The following is a 15070-nucleotide window of genomic DNA, read 5'->3' as shown; positions in this document are numbered from 1 at the left end:
AAACAAGTTCATGGTTTCCCTTAATTGTGGAATAACTCTTGCAACATCAGTGATCTGGTAGTTCATGACTAACACCATGTGTGTGAGTGACACTGAGCATCTGGGAACTAGAAAGTTTGGAGTGACCTGGAGTAAGTGCAGCCTGGGACCATACTGGAAGAACTCTGATTTAGGAGCCTTTGAAAAATCTGACTTTAAATTTCTTATTTGAAAGCCTCATCTCTGTATAAAACTGATGAAAATGTTTGCTGGTGTCCCAAATCCTTGAAGGGAGAGGGAACAATTCCCATAAAGATGCTGATCACTGTTTAAAGATGTTCAACTTGAATTAGACCTCTCTGATTCAGATTTCTGTTTTTCTCTTCTTAGCTTGAAGATGCTGGTTCAAATAGTTTAGATAACCTGCTAAGCAGATACATTACAGGCAGCCACCTCCCCCCACAGCCCACAAGTACCATGAATCCCTCCCCAGGACCTTCAGCTCTGTCTCCAGGGTCATCAGGTAAATGTGATGGGTATTTGTGGTATTTAAGTTGAAAACAATTGCTTACCGTTTTTTTACCAAATTTATTTAAAATTTATTTTGCTCAGAAATAGATTCTTTTGGAAATTTAAATTTTACCCTCCTTCAGAAAAGTTTTTATAGTAACAAACTGCCAGCCCATGAGTGAAGTATTCCAGATACATGTAGAGATAATATTTTTGTCCTGTGTTACCACAATTGGGTTTTTTTGTGCATCAGAGGACATAGTTCAGTTATTGTCCCCAAATGAGGACTGGCTGGACCATTCTGAGGTTTGGGAAGTAAGTTTATAGAATAGCTTAGTCACAGAAATACACCCAACAATCATTTGAGCAGGGTCATTCTGAGTATAACCAGTTAGTGGTAGACATTTCATTATGGATGTGAACAAATTAAGTCACCAGTACCTAAGGTTGAGTTATTTAAATATTGGAAATGTCCATTCCTATTAGAAAGAAGATGATTTCAGTCACTAGGAAGAAGTTTTTCCCTGGGAGGGTGGGGAGGCCCTGGCACAGGTTGCCCAGAGAAGCTGTGGCTGCCCCATCCCTGGAAGTGTCCAAGGCCAGGTTGGACAGGACTTGGAGCAACCTGGGCTAGTGGAAGGTGTCCCTGCCCATGGCAGGGGTGGGACTGGATGAGCTTTAAGTTCCCAAACCACTCTGGGATTTCATAGGTGTTTCTCTTGGTCTTCTCTCCAAGATGCTGTGGATGAAGGGGTGCAGCAGTGGGACTTACAGTGTTTCTCAAAACTTGCATGCAAACCATTCAGAGTTTGCTTTTTTGACTTTATCAGAGCATAAAATTTGAGGGCATGGTGGGCTGAAGGCTTTAGCACTGCTTGGATTAGCTGAAATAATTACTGGGTCTCTTACCAACCGTGTTGTCTTTTTTTTATTTAATTTGATCTGATCAAATGACAAAGAACAGCTGACTTAGGTGACTTATTAGATTAGGATATTTTAGCAGCATTTCTGGTGTTACTCAACACTAGTCATTATACTTCAGAATGTAAACTTGTACCAAGTCAACTTCTGTGCTGCTTCTTTGCAGGTTTATCCAACTCCCACACTCCAGTGAGGCCACCCAGTACCTCCAGCACAGGGAGCAGAGGAAGGTGAGTGATGTGTCACATTAACACTGCCAGGCTGAAAATTCAGACATGAAGAATTAAAAAAAAAAAAAGAATTAGCAGTGGATTAATAGGGCTTCAATATAATTATGACCCAAAAATGGAAGAATGCTTACATGGAGATTTATATTCTTTATTTTTTTCCCTTCACTGTGATTCTCTGCTGTAAACTCGAGCTTTTGTAAATGTTCTGACGTGCTTTGCCTTTCATTTGGGAAACAGTTACCTAAATTTCTTTGCCCTGATGATTTTTCCTCTTATTTATGTGCTGGTGTCTTTCTAGCTGTGGCTCCTCGGGCAGAACTGCTGAGAAAACTGGTGTTAACTTCAAGGCTGACCAAGTGAAAGTAAAGCAAGAGCCAGGCACAGAGGAAGAGATCTGCAGCTTCTCAGGAACAGTAAAACAGGAAAAAACAGAGGATGGCAGGAGGAGTGCTTGCATGGTAAAGTTAGTTTATGTAACAATATGTCATGGTTGTCCTAGCAGCATGTTTAAGAATTTGGAAATAAAGAAAAAAAAAATTCTACTCATAACCCTCATTCTGAGAGGTGTTTTCTCCCTGGCAGTGCTCTGCCAGGCACAGGGTAGTCTGTCATGTAAATTTAATCTTTAGCTATTAAAGTTAAATACCCACAGTGTGGTGTGTTTGCAGCTTTTAATCTTTAGTTAATAAAAGCTGTAAGTCACCTGCTAATAGTAGTTCCTGGATATTCACCCATATGTAATTACATTCAGAAATCTCCCAATCAGTCAAAAGTTCTTATGCCAGAGCATAAATAAAATATTAATCCAAGAGAATATTTTTCAGTGTTATCCAACTATGCTTGATTTAATGGGATTGTGTACTTGGAGCAGGGTGGTGGATGGGAGTAGTTTTCCTAATGTCAATGAAAGTTAGTTTTTAATGAGTGATCATTAAAGGAAAGATCATTTAGGAGGAAATTCTTTACAGAAAGGGTAATCAGGCATTGGAATGGGCTGTCCAGGGAGGTGGTGGATTCTCCATCCCTGGAGGTTTTTAAGATAAAACTGGATGTGGCATCAGTGGCATGGACTGGGAACCATGGTGGTGTTGGATCAAGAGTTGGACTTGATGATCTCAGAGGTCCCTCCCAACCTGACTGATTCTATGATTCTATGATCAGTGTATTTGGCCTGAAAGTTTATCATGTTGTCTATCAGGAGAAATGAGTGTGTTCTTGAAAGGAAGGGCTTGTGAAAAGGTAGCTTTCAATATTATGTGCACCTCAGCTCTTCATAATACTTTCCCACTTATTTTGGGATATGAGTGTAGTACCTTTAAACAGTGGATGGCTTTTGAATTCCAGCACAGGAAGGAAGATGCCCTTCTAAAATTGCCTCTCTCCCGCTTCCCGTTTCAGCTCAGCAGCCCTGAGAGCAGCTTGACACCACCACTATCCACCACCTTGCACCTGGAAAGCGAATTAGAAGCGTTGGGGAGCCTGGAAAACCACGTGAAGACGGAACCAGCGGATCTGAGCGAGAGCTGCAAGCAGTCAGGGCACGGGCTGGTCAACGGCAAGTCCCCCGTGCGCAGCCTCATGCACCGCTCGGCCCGCGCCGGGGGAGAGGGGAACAACAAGGACGACGACCCCAACGAGGACTGGTGTGCTGTGTGCCAGAACGGGGGGGACCTGCTGTGCTGTGAGAAGTGCCCCAAGGTGTTCCACCTCACCTGTCACGTACCAACGCTCCTCAGCTTCCCCAGGTACGGGATCGCCGTCAGCCCGGAGGATGTGGGCAGAGGCCAGGCAGAGAGGGAGCTGGGAGTGGGGATTGACAGGGAGCTGAACAGGAGCCAGAGTGTGCCCAGGTGACCAAGAAGGCCAATGGATCCTGGCCTGGCTCAGGAACAGTGTGGCCAACAGGTCCAAGGAAGTGATTCTTGCCCTGGACTCAGCGCTGGTGAGGCCACCCCTGGAGTGCTGTGTCCAGTTCTGGGCCCTCAGCTCAGGAAGGACACTGAGGTCCTGGAGCAGGTCCAGAGAAGGGCAGCAAGGCTGGGGAAGGGACTGGAGCACAAGTGCTGTGAGGAGAGGCTGAGGGAGCTGGGGCTGTTCAGCCTGGAGAAGAGGAGGCTCAGGGGAGACCTCCTCACTCTCTGCAACTCCCTGACAGGAGGGGGGAGCCAGGGGGGGGTTGGTCTCTTTTCCCAGGCAACTCTCAGCAAGACAAGAGGGCTGGGTCTTGAGCTGTGCCAGGGGAGGTTTAGGTTGGATATTAGGAAGAATTTCTTTGCAGAGAGGGTGCTCAGCCATTGGAATGGGCTGCCCAGGGAAGGGGTGGATTCTCCATCCCTGGAGGTTTTTAAGAAGAGACTGGATGTGGCATCAGTGCCATGGGCTGGGAACCACAGCGGGGTTGGATCAAGGGTTGGACTTGATGATCTCAGAGGTCCCTTCCAACCCAGCTGATTCTGTGATTCGTGGGGGGAGATTGTCCATAGTGCCAAAACTCTGTTTTACTCCACCCCAGCTGGTTCTGGGTGATTTCTTGCTTAGTAAGACTTGCAGTAAAGACTTTTCCAATGCCTGCCTGAATTGTTTGTGCCTGGTCAGTGTTTAGCTGATAAACACGTGATCTCTCAGACTGTGATACTCTTACATGAAGTTTATTTTAAGATGAGATGAGAGTGGTGTAAAGTATTAAAACATCATTGGGAGAGGAATATGAGGGCAGGAAAAATGGCCTTCACTTGGCAGGGTTATTGTGAGCCTTAAGGGTTATTCCTTAACTTTGACTATTCAAGTCATTACTGCAGTGGAGTGTGAATCTGTAAGAGTGAAAAAATCTTTGTAGTCCCTGATGAGAATTTGCCCCTGGATATCTGCAATAATTGTGGTTTTTCTCTTTAGTGGAGAGTGGATATGTACATTCTGCAGAGATCTGAGCAAACCTGAAGTAGAGTATGATTGTGACAATTCACAGCACAGCAAGAAGGGGAAAACAGCACAAGGCCTGAGTCCTGTGGACCAAAGGGTAGGTCTCAAATCTGCAGGAATCTGCTTCCTAGGAAAAAGTACTTTCTCAGATTAGCTCTCCCCCACTGTTTGGAGATGGTTTTGCTGTGGCTGCAGCAAATTAGATGTGAATCTGGCTCTTGCAAAACAACCCAAAATGATTATAATGAGATTTTTCTTGCTGTGAGATGTGGCCACATCTCCAGGTGTTGGTGACTGTGGGAATGTTCTACTGCATTGGGACTGTAATCACTTAGTAGCTAAAATTTTATGTAAACACATATTCTATATTTAAATGCATCATTTAACATGTTCTTAATTAGAAATTCTTGGTATTTGGCATCGATGTAACCTTCATAAAATAGTTCTGGAAGTTTGGTGTGTTAAGTCCAAGCTGTGAGAGCTGCTGCAAGTGGATTTTTGGGGAAGGTATAATGTCCTTGACAGTCAGAATTCATTTTACCTTTATCACTCAGCCTGTGTGTAAAGTGTTCTCAAACCAAATACCTCCAAAGGAATTACAAGCAAAGCAAAGAAAAATATTTCAACAGGGAGTTTATGAGAAACCTCTGGGTTTGGTTTCAGATTGTTTAATTTTGTCTTGTGGGGAAAAGAGACATCTGTAGCTCAGTCCTTTCCTGTTGCATGTGGTTGTGATTGGACAAAAGCAGTAAAAGGAACTGTAGTTTGTTGTGTTTTGTTGTTGTTTTTTTTTTTAATTTGCAGTAGATTAGCATGCCCCTCTCCATGTTAAATTTTAGCCCTTGGCTTTTGTTTAGGAAGAAGAAAGCAAAGAGGAAGTTTGTGAACACTATGTGTTCTGCCTCTCAACTCTGCCCTCCTAAAAATTGTAACTTTCCTAATTAAGCTTTTGGGGGTTACATCTAAATTTTCTAGTACTAAGCTGTTGAAGTACAAACCTATTTCAAACAGGCAGGTGTGAATTTCTGTGCTAAGGATAAATTAGGAGTATCAGTCTGAAGCTGTTTTATTGCTTTATAGAAATGTGAACGTCTCCTGCTTTACCTGTATTGCCACGAGCTGAGCATTGAATTTCAAGAGCCAGTCCCAGCCTCGGTGAGTCTCCTGGAAAACAGTTGGTGGTTCATTTCTGATATAACATCTCTGAAAGTCTGGAGTTGAAGGAGCTGACTTTACTAGAAGCATGTCTCCCTTGATCAATCTAAAAGTTCTGGCAGTCATCCAGTATTTTGTGATACTGAAAGAAGCTGATTCTGTAGCTTCCCCATGCAGATGCTTCACTTCCAGTCTCTTAAAATAGATATTTAAAAATACTTTCAATTAGCAGTTATTGACTTGGAAGAGGATGTCTCAGGATACCCATGAAATTCAAAATGCTTTGGGAGAGCTCTTTTTTTCTTTTTGGACAAACTTTTGAATGAAAAGAGGAAAAAAACTGCTTTGACTCTTCTGTTTTCAGCTGTAAAAGAAGTAACTGTAATGAAAAGCCTTTCTATGCTGTGATAGACATAGAATAATGGAATTATTTGGGTTGGAAGAGACCTTAAAGCCCATCTCATTCCACCCCCCTGCCATGGGCAGGGACACCTTCCACTAGCCCAGGTTTCTCCAAGCCCTGTCCAACCTGGCCTTGGACACTTCCAGGGATGGGGCAGCCACAGCTTCTCTGGGCAACCTGTGCCAGGGTCACCACCCTCACAGGGAAAACAATTCCTTCCCAATATCCCATGTCCTGTCACTCCATACCCTTGTAAAGAACTTTTTAAACAGTTTGAGGGAAGGAAATTCTTTGTCTTTGCCGAACATAAAGTGTGTGACGAGACCAACTCACCGAGAGCTTCAAAACACTCAACTCCCTCCTGAGCTCTGTGGTGATTTCAGTGATAAACCACTGTTTGCTCTTCACAGATACCAAACTACTATAAAATCATAAAGAAGCCCATGGATTTGTCCACGGTGAAGAAGAAGCTGCAGAAGAAGCACTCCCAGCACTACCAGAGCCCCGAGGATTTCGTGGCAGACGTGCGGTTGATCTTCAAGAACTGTGACCGGTTTAATGAAGTATGTTAACTTCCAATCTCAGCACTCAGCTCTCTTTAGATTAAAGATTGATTTCAACATGCCTGTGCAACTTCTCCAGTTAAAGGCTCTGCTTCCAGTCTTAACTTCTGCTTTTGGAGCAGATGCCAAAGCAGACACTTAAAAACCAAACCAAACAAAGGCAACTGCAGAAATATTTCTCCTTTTTAGTTAAATTGGGAGTTCAGCACTCTTAAAGTGCTTTCACTGGTATGGATCTCTGACTGAGGGGCAGGGTGACCTCATTATTGTGTGAAGTGCTTAGAAAGTGTGGTAATAAAGACAAACAAAGTCCTTAAAAACTGTTTCAAACTGTACAGATAATTGTTTTACACTCATGAAATGTGGTAAATTCTATTGAGGAGCTTCCTCTACTGAGAAGTGCCTTTCTGAAGAATATTCTGGTTCTAGTACCTCACAGAGGCTGAATACAGAAAAGCTTTAAGGTTGTTATTGCCAATATTGACCTTACTGCTTTAGCTCATGGGTAGTTGGGCTCTCACAAAAACAGTTTTCAGTGGATAGCTTGGGTATGGAGTCATATCTTTTACTAATTTTGCGATGATCCCATCTCATAATGAAATATTTGTACCTTATATGTGAAATGTGACTTGGGGAGATGAATTACCTGAGTGTTACTGCTACTGGGGCAATGGAAAAATAATCTGAATATTAAAAAAAAATGGTGATACTGTGGTGAGACAGAGTAGGAGCTCAGAGGGTTCCTAATTTCTGACAAAAGGCATCACAGGGAGTGGCTTTCTTCTGATCTTAGAAATGCATGAACAGGCCAATATTTCTCTGTAAACTGTAACCTGAATTTGCAGTGTTTGGGTTGCACTTCTGGCTCTGTGCAGAAGTAAATTGAAGGGACTGCACAGAGCTGGAATTAAAATCCCACTAGTGAAAATCAAGGTTAATGATGTGATGCTGTAAATGCTCACAAGCATTTGGGACTTTGTCAGCCCCAACTCCTTTATGTCTCTGCATTAGATGGAGGTTCATGAGCACTGGGGGAAGAAGTTGCAATTATGTGAACTTCTCAATCAAGGGAATTAATGAAGCAGCTGCTGTAGGGTAAAACAAGCTGCAGTTCTCAGGGACCAGAGTAAAACAAAGGAGGAAGGGACTGAGGGATGTGGTGGTTTTTTTTCTTATTTTTCTTTCTAAAAAAAAAAAAAAAAAAAAAAAAAAAAAAGATGTTTCAGCTTGTCTGGCCTATGGCAAAAGTTGAGTCCCCCTGACCCCTCACAGTGGCATCATATCTAGTGCCTCTAAGCCAAATGCTTTTAAAAAGCAGAAATCCAAGCTGGGTCAGACCCCTGGAAAGCAGTTTCCTGGAGCACTCCAGAGTGAGACTTTCCACGAAAATGTCTAGGCAACGAAAATTGAGAACCAAGAAAGCAGTCATGAGTAGAAAATGACTGGGAGCCATTTATTTGTGCAAGAGTTGTGTGTTTTGTTGAAGGTTTATTTACCACCTAAGACTGTCTTAAACCTGCTGCCTCTAAGTTTGGGAACTAAAGAGCTCAGCCCATAACAAACTGTGGTGTTGTTATGGCTGACTTTAGTCATCCAATCCTATGCAATCTGGTAAACTTTAGGAAGGATTATAATTTCATTTTTTTTGACTCTGGTATCCTTTTTAGATGATGAAAGTTGTTCAAGTTTATGCAGAAACACAAGAGATTAATTTGAAGGTAAGCGTTTCAGACCATGCACACTTGGTGAAGGGATGTGCATTTCCAACAGGTGAATATTCCTGTCTTCTTTCATCCACAGGCTGATTCAGAAGTAGCACAGGCAGGGAAGGCAGTTGCATTATACTTTGAAGATAAACTTTCAGAGATCTACCCAGACAGGACCTTCCAACCTTTGCCTGAATTTGAGCAGGAAGAGGATGATGGTGAAATAACTGAGGACTCCGATGAAGATTTTATACAACCACGTAGAAAACGCCTAAAATCAGATGAGAGACCAGTGCATATAAAGTAATCTAATGATATGGACCTGAAATTTATTGTAAAAACTGTTATTTAAGTGTTCCTGGAATATTATCATGCCTACAGTGGCCATCTTGAAGAAGCTGATAGCTTTTTAAACAGTATTAGATTACAAAAAACACTTGTACAGAAAAACATTTGCATCAAAAGGGGAAAAAAACTTGTATTGTAAATTTTTGGTGGTTTGTATTTTTTTTTTTCCTTGATCCTTTCTTTTCCTGATGGAGGGGACACACTCATCCTGGTCTCACAGATAGAGGTGGAGGAAATGTTGAAGAGAAGCAGATTTGATAAGAGATGTTCCATGTACAGCTGAGACTGTGTAGGAGAACGTTCTGCAGGACTGGACCAATACAGTGACTGTATCTTGCATTACACTGCAGTGTAAACTGTGAGCAAAGTCCCTGAAATCCCCTCTCTGTGTGAACTCAAGTGTGTGTTGGTCATTGCTTTGGTCATCTCATTGCAGCAGAGTTGTGAATAATGGTCTTCTGTGTCAATCAATTATTGACATTTTACTTTCTTTATTCCATTTTATGTGTAGCAAAAAGAAAAAGAAAAATATCATTAAACTGTTCTGAATTGGCATGTGCAGGAATGTGAGTTTTTGACAGGCAGAAGGAGCTAAGCTGGTGGCAACAACCTCTTTCAGTAGGATGAGGTGTATTTATTAAAATCCTGTACCCAGAACATTTTAATGGAGTTCATGGCAGAAGTCTCAGCGTTGTCATCTGTCCCTGATCCCCCTGATGAGGCAGAATGTTCTTTCCAGTATTCATTCTCTAGTTTCTGTACTTAAAATATAGACTGAAGAGGTAATAACTGGTTGGGGTGTTTTTCCAGTCTTCCTAAATATCAGTTTCTAATAGACCACTCGGCAAACAATAACATATTAACTACCAAATGTGTAAAATTTCCTGTATTCACTTTGTCTTATTTGTAAATAGTGAATTGAGATTTCTTGCAGATCAGCAACATTTGCTGAACTGTTTTTAAGCTAATATGTATTCTTATTGATTGTTCCTATCAAGAAAAGATTTGTAATATATGCTATTTCTAACATTGCATTCATTTTTGAGGTTCTGTCTTATTTTTTTCTTAGAGTTACTTCTCAGAACTTTTCTTCAGAAGCAGCTTGTGAGCAAAATGTCCAGAAGGATTGGAATCAGTCTTGAGTTTGGGTTATCTGTCCACCCACTTGCACAGACCAGGATTTGGCTTTGAGTGGTTTCTGGTCAAACAGTGAAAACAGAACAATTTCCCAAATCCCCTCAGTGAGCCTTGAGGCACCTCTGCTGTGCCTTCCCCTTGGACACTGCCTTCACCCCTGTGAAATCAGGGTCAGCACAAGGGTTTATAGTTTGAATAGTTGTTTTCTTTCCTGACAGAAGTCAATACTAGAAATAATGAATGTCATTTCTGGCCTTCACATCGCTCTTGCTAAAAGTAAGCTGAAGAATTCATGTGATCAGATGAGCTCGAGTTGACAGACTCTAAATTTGCCATAATTTGTGTGAATACAACAATTCTGTTGTAAATCCCTGGGGGTTTGGTGTCCTTAGCAACTCCTGTGACACTGTACACACTTTACCATAATGGTAAAGAGAAATATTTTAGCACAATATCAGATTTGAGATCTGCTCTCAGCAGTCTTTATGCAAAGAACTGCAGATCTGGTTGCTTTTCATGAGAACAGAGTCTGTACATTGGGACTCCCCCTCTCTCACAAAAAAAAAAATGAGTGGACTGAAGGTGTTTGTGACTTCAAACTCACTTCTTCACTCACATGTTACAGTTAAACTGGTTGGGGTTTTTTCCATTTCTCGGATATTAACAATAGTGATGGTTTAAATTTAATTTTTAGCAGTTTGTACGTGAAAAGAAGGGGAAAAAGGAATTCCATTTCAACATCTTAAATTGACAGAGAGCAAAAGCTTTGCCCATAGGCAGGCTGACATGTGTGAATAGGACACTGGTGGTGACAAGGGATCATTTCATGGCTCTGTGTATTGCCTATTTATGCATTTCTAGTTTCTCAGCTTCATTTTGCAAAAGGAATATTATTAAAATTATCATGAAAATAAGATTTCTGTGAATTCTCTTCAATCGGGGGTCCCCGTTTTTACAGCGCTTACACTCTTTGGGTTCTGGACCTCCAGGCCTCAGCTTTTGAACTGTTCCCTGGGCACCAGCCACGGATTGAATCCTGCAGAGCCCCCCAGCCTGAGCCAGAGTGTGGGATGGGCACAGTGGGATCCCCTGGGAGCAGAGTGGGGAAGGAGGAGGCTCGTGCTCCCCAGCTGCTGCAGGAACAGGACCCTCTGCCTCCCACCCAGACCCTCGAGCACGTGTTCCATGTTTTGGGACAGCCTCTCTTTTGGGGTGGCCTCTCCAGTCATTCATTCCCTACAACAGCCAGGAAACTTGTCCAGCTCTAGATCAGCAGCTTCTGCCCCCCAGGAGTAGAGCTGAGCTTGGCCTCACTGAGTCTGAGCTCTTCTGCACAGATCCCACTGAACCCTCCAGAACTGCTCCTTCCATCCAGGCCCCCAGTGTGGGGATCCACAGATGATGTGGAATTTTGAATGTGTGCAAGAAATCTCAAGTGTATCTTTTATTTATAAATCTTTTCCTTCCCCCCCCTTCACTTTGGAACTCCCAAAGCAACGATTCAGTGACGGTTTTGAAAGCAGCAAAGTTCTGTTTGAAAATACTTGAAAGGGTAGATAAGCTCTGCTAATCCATTTCCTGATCCTGTAGGCTGGGTGTTCATCACAGAACTGGGAAGGGTTTGCTCAGTGAAAGCAGTTTTTGGTGCCTCACTGTGTGTAACTTGTTCAGGAGCAAATTAAGGGGTTTGTGTTAATGAGTCACCGATTCTCGGAGCGGCTTCCCCCTGCCAGGTGCTGTGTGTGCAACGGGTGGGAGTGATTTTACCTGGGGATTTAGAGCACAACTTACATCAGGAAAACTTGGAAAAGACAGGGCCAGGCCCTTGGTGTGATCCCAGTGCTCCAACGGGGGGGCAGGAGGGGTCTGGCCCTTGGTTTAACTCTGCTCTCGTTTAAAACACTCGTAAAAATTCGTGTCTCAATTTCTGTTGTAAATGACCCTGAGGTTTAAGTTAATCCAAAGAAGTAAAAGGCAACTTGCTTTTGAAATAGGAGTGAAAAGTGCACAGTGTGGGCTTCTCAGTTACCTCAGAGGTGTCCATGTAATTCCTGGTGACTGGTGCTAATTCCACCAGCTGAGTGGGTTCAGGGTTTTTATTTAAATATGCCCTGAATAAGTGACCTGGGGTATAAGAAGGCAGAGTTATTATCCAAAAAAGAGGATGTTCCCCCTAAGTTCTGCAAACAGAAATGCTCAGTTCAGTGGAGAGGCTGTTCCTCTGTGTGGGACGTCACCACTGCTGGTCCTTGTGGCACTTGACTGTCACACACTTTTTGTGCTGGCTCAGTGAAATGTTTTATAAACATTTCTGCAAGGCACTGGAGCTCAAGTCCTTAAAATGAGCCCAAATTTCTCTTTCATCACCTGGTTTGTTGGCTGACCTCGAAAAGTTTGGGTTATGGCAGCAGTATTTTGAAGCTCTGGGTATGGTGTTGGCTTTTCCAGTTGGCTTTTCATTGTTTTTCTTAATCTCCTCCTTGGAAAAAGCAATAAAAGTGCTTTGTCTGCTGCCTGTCAGCGTGACAGGAATCCTTTCCTTTGGGTAGTGATTTTATAGGGAAGTTTGTATGCATATCACCAAACCTAGCTTTTAAAAGCAGAGTGTGCAGCAGTTATTGACAGTATAGCGTGGCATTTTATTTTAAAAATTGGGGGAAGTTCCATGTTTTTTTTAAGAAGTAGGTGTTTGAGCAAATAATGGAGGTACTTCTTTAAAATAAAAATGTTTATGCCACAGTTTGCATAGACATATTTCAGATGGAACATACAGATTGTATCTTTGGGTATGTGATTTATTTTATCTTCTCAAAGTGTGTGTAAAGAAACTCTTCCATCTACTTCCAGCTTGCTTATGGGGATCCTACTTTCTATGCTTGCTAATGTTATCAGGATTGAATTATCTTTCCAAAATCACAGTTAATTTGGGAATCTTTGTTATAAGTGAACTGTAAAATGTCTGAAATGCAGTTTTGGCCTTTTCTGTCGGGTGATCTCACACCTTGGGGCTGCTGTCTTTAGGATTTATGGAATTTATGGAATTTCTCCAAGGAGAGGTACTGAAATGCTTTGTAAGCTGGACTTGTTGCAGGATTCAGTCTGGAGTGACCTCCCCTGACACATCTGCTGGGCTGCAGAGGGGGGGATTTTTAGGTTCAGAACACCATGACACATGTATATAATCCTATACAGATTTGTGCAGTTCAAAGCTTGTTTTCCATGTAAACGTACTCCTGGAAGGGTTAAATTCATGGCATTCTTGGATTCTTCAATGCTTCCAGTATTGGAACTGGTTCTTTTTTGCACATAGTAGACTTGGCTCATCTTTTGATATGATTCTTCAAAAAAACCAAGTGCTGTTTCTGTGATATTGTATTATCTGAATCACCATATTTAACTTTTTTTTTTTAAAAAAGGTATCGTTTCTAATTGTTCTGTTCCTGTGGTTTTTGCTGGTGTGTAATTAAAAAAAAATGAAATTTTTCTTTCCCTGGTTATTTAATACTTTAGCTGCCTGTAAATATCTCTTGTTAAGTGCTCTGGAATGTGCTGTAGAAGTTGTATTAGCTCAGTTTAAAGCATTGTTTGAGACCTATTTTGGTTTGGTTATTTCTATTAAATCCAAAAAATCACTCTTTCAATTTGAGTTTTCTTTTTTTGCACACCATTAGGTACAGATTCACATCTGGCCAAAGACTTTTCTGACACCTGCAGTGTGGAAAACAGGGTGAAAATCAGGCTGCAGGAGCTCAGATGTGCCCAGCTGGGCCTGTGGCATCCAGACAGAAAATGATTTGGCACCTGGGTGTGAAACACGGGGGTTTGAGGGTTTCTCAGGTTTTTTTAGTGCTGCTGCTCATCCTGAAATTGGAGGGGACAGTTCAAGGTGTGCAGCTCAAAGGGCTGCAGTTGTGGGGATGGGGTGGGATGGGATGGGTGGGTTGGGGTGGGTGGGATGGGATGGGATGGATGGGATGGGATGGGGTGGGATGGCATGAGATGCTTCCCAACAGAGCTGACAACGCTTCTGGGGGTGGTTCTGAGGGGTTGTTGCCCATGACCCTCAGTAAACACCAGGAGAATGAAGAGGGAGCTGACCTGGGTTGCTGTGTGACCCGTTGGGGTGACACCTCACCTGCCCTCTCTGTCACCCCCTGCTCTGCACGTGGTTCATTGTTCTCCCTGCTGGAGATGGGGCTGTGGTGAAGGCATGGCCAGGGGCACTTGGTCCCTTTGCTTTATAAAGGTGTGTTTTGGTGTGTCAGGACCACCATGGACCAACAGCATGTGTGGGTGATTCCAACTCCAGGGCACAAGCCCTGGGTCCAACTGCACTGGAAGGGAGGAAGGAGGAAGAGGAGGAGGAGGAGGAGGAGGCTGCTCCTGCACCCTCTGTACTTTTTGCATGTAGTGAAAAAGCTGCCCACGTGCAGTGCTGTTGGGTTCCTCCACCTTGGAACTGCAGTTTGGGGTGTGTGCCTTGAGCTGCTCCCTGCCACTGATAAATCCCTTTTCTTGTGTGGATGTCACTACTGGAGGAGTCTCCTGCCTTACCAGAACTAAAAGCAGAATTGAGCCCACAGATCTTGGGCTATGACCCAATTCATCTGCAGCTCAGCAATTGGAAGTAGGAACTTGTCTGGTTTAAGGAGTCATGAAATGACTGCAGCTCCCCCAGGCACCAGCATCACTTGTGCTCCAGCTGACCCTGCAGACCTGCAAGAAGAGAGAAGTGAGCTTCACCTAAGCTAAAATTACCTCTGAATGATTTTTTTGCAACCAATGACAGGCCTGGTAACCTGGAATGCCAACCAGCTTGGGGGTGTGTCTGTGCTTCCATAAGCTGTGCAGCTGGTGAAGGCTCTGATCCAAGCAGGTCTGTTCTGTATCAGCATTTCCCTCCAGGCTGTAGCTCAGAACTAACCTGCATTTTTCTCTCACTGTTTGTTTATTTTTTGAGTGCTTGTGGTGGGTCAGTGTCACAGGAGCTCCATGAAGAGAGAGCTGTGTTCTAGAAGAGGCTCAGTTGCCTTCACCAAAGCACAGACCTGTTCCTCCTGAGCAAAGAACTCCCACGTTCCCACCGAGCACTCAGGTGGCCTCTCCAGCCTCTGCAACCACCAGCAAAGGAACAGGTGATCTGAAACCAAACCCTTGCACTTGGGATGGGTTTTGCTGCCAGACCAAGCAGTGGCAGCA

The 15070-nt window shown here is 43.2% G+C and overlaps 1 protein-coding gene across 1 annotated transcript in view; it reads left to right on the top strand.

The window, feature by feature from the left end:
• TRIM33 (tripartite motif containing 33) overlaps window positions 1-13503 on the top strand; it is a 36631-nt gene extending 23128 nt beyond the window's left edge. Inside the window, exons 12-20 of the mRNA XM_051808539.1 lie at window positions 370-502; window positions 1577-1640; window positions 1939-2098; window positions 3039-3385; window positions 4533-4656; window positions 5640-5714; window positions 6528-6680; window positions 8348-8398; window positions 8481-13503. Of these exons, the coding sequence (XP_051664499.1) occupies window positions 370-502; window positions 1577-1640; window positions 1939-2098; window positions 3039-3385; window positions 4533-4656; window positions 5640-5714; window positions 6528-6680; window positions 8348-8398; window positions 8481-8693 (1320 nt within the window). The 3' untranslated portion in view covers window positions 8694-13503. The remainder of the gene's footprint in view (window positions 1-369; window positions 503-1576; window positions 1641-1938; window positions 2099-3038; window positions 3386-4532; window positions 4657-5639; window positions 5715-6527; window positions 6681-8347; window positions 8399-8480) is intronic.
• The last annotated feature ends 1567 nt before the right edge of the window (window positions 13504-15070 follow it).

Source organism: Manacus candei, unplaced genomic scaffold, assembly GCF_025592945.1.
Source record: "Manacus candei isolate 608988 ecotype Guabito, Panama unplaced genomic scaffold, ASM2559294v1 h1tg000073l, whole genome shotgun sequence".
Classification (NCBI taxonomy): domain Eukaryota; kingdom Metazoa; phylum Chordata; class Aves; order Passeriformes; family Pipridae; genus Manacus; species Manacus candei.
The sequence above is the reverse complement of the archived record's forward strand: the minus strand, read 5'-3'. Positions and strand labels throughout refer to the sequence as shown.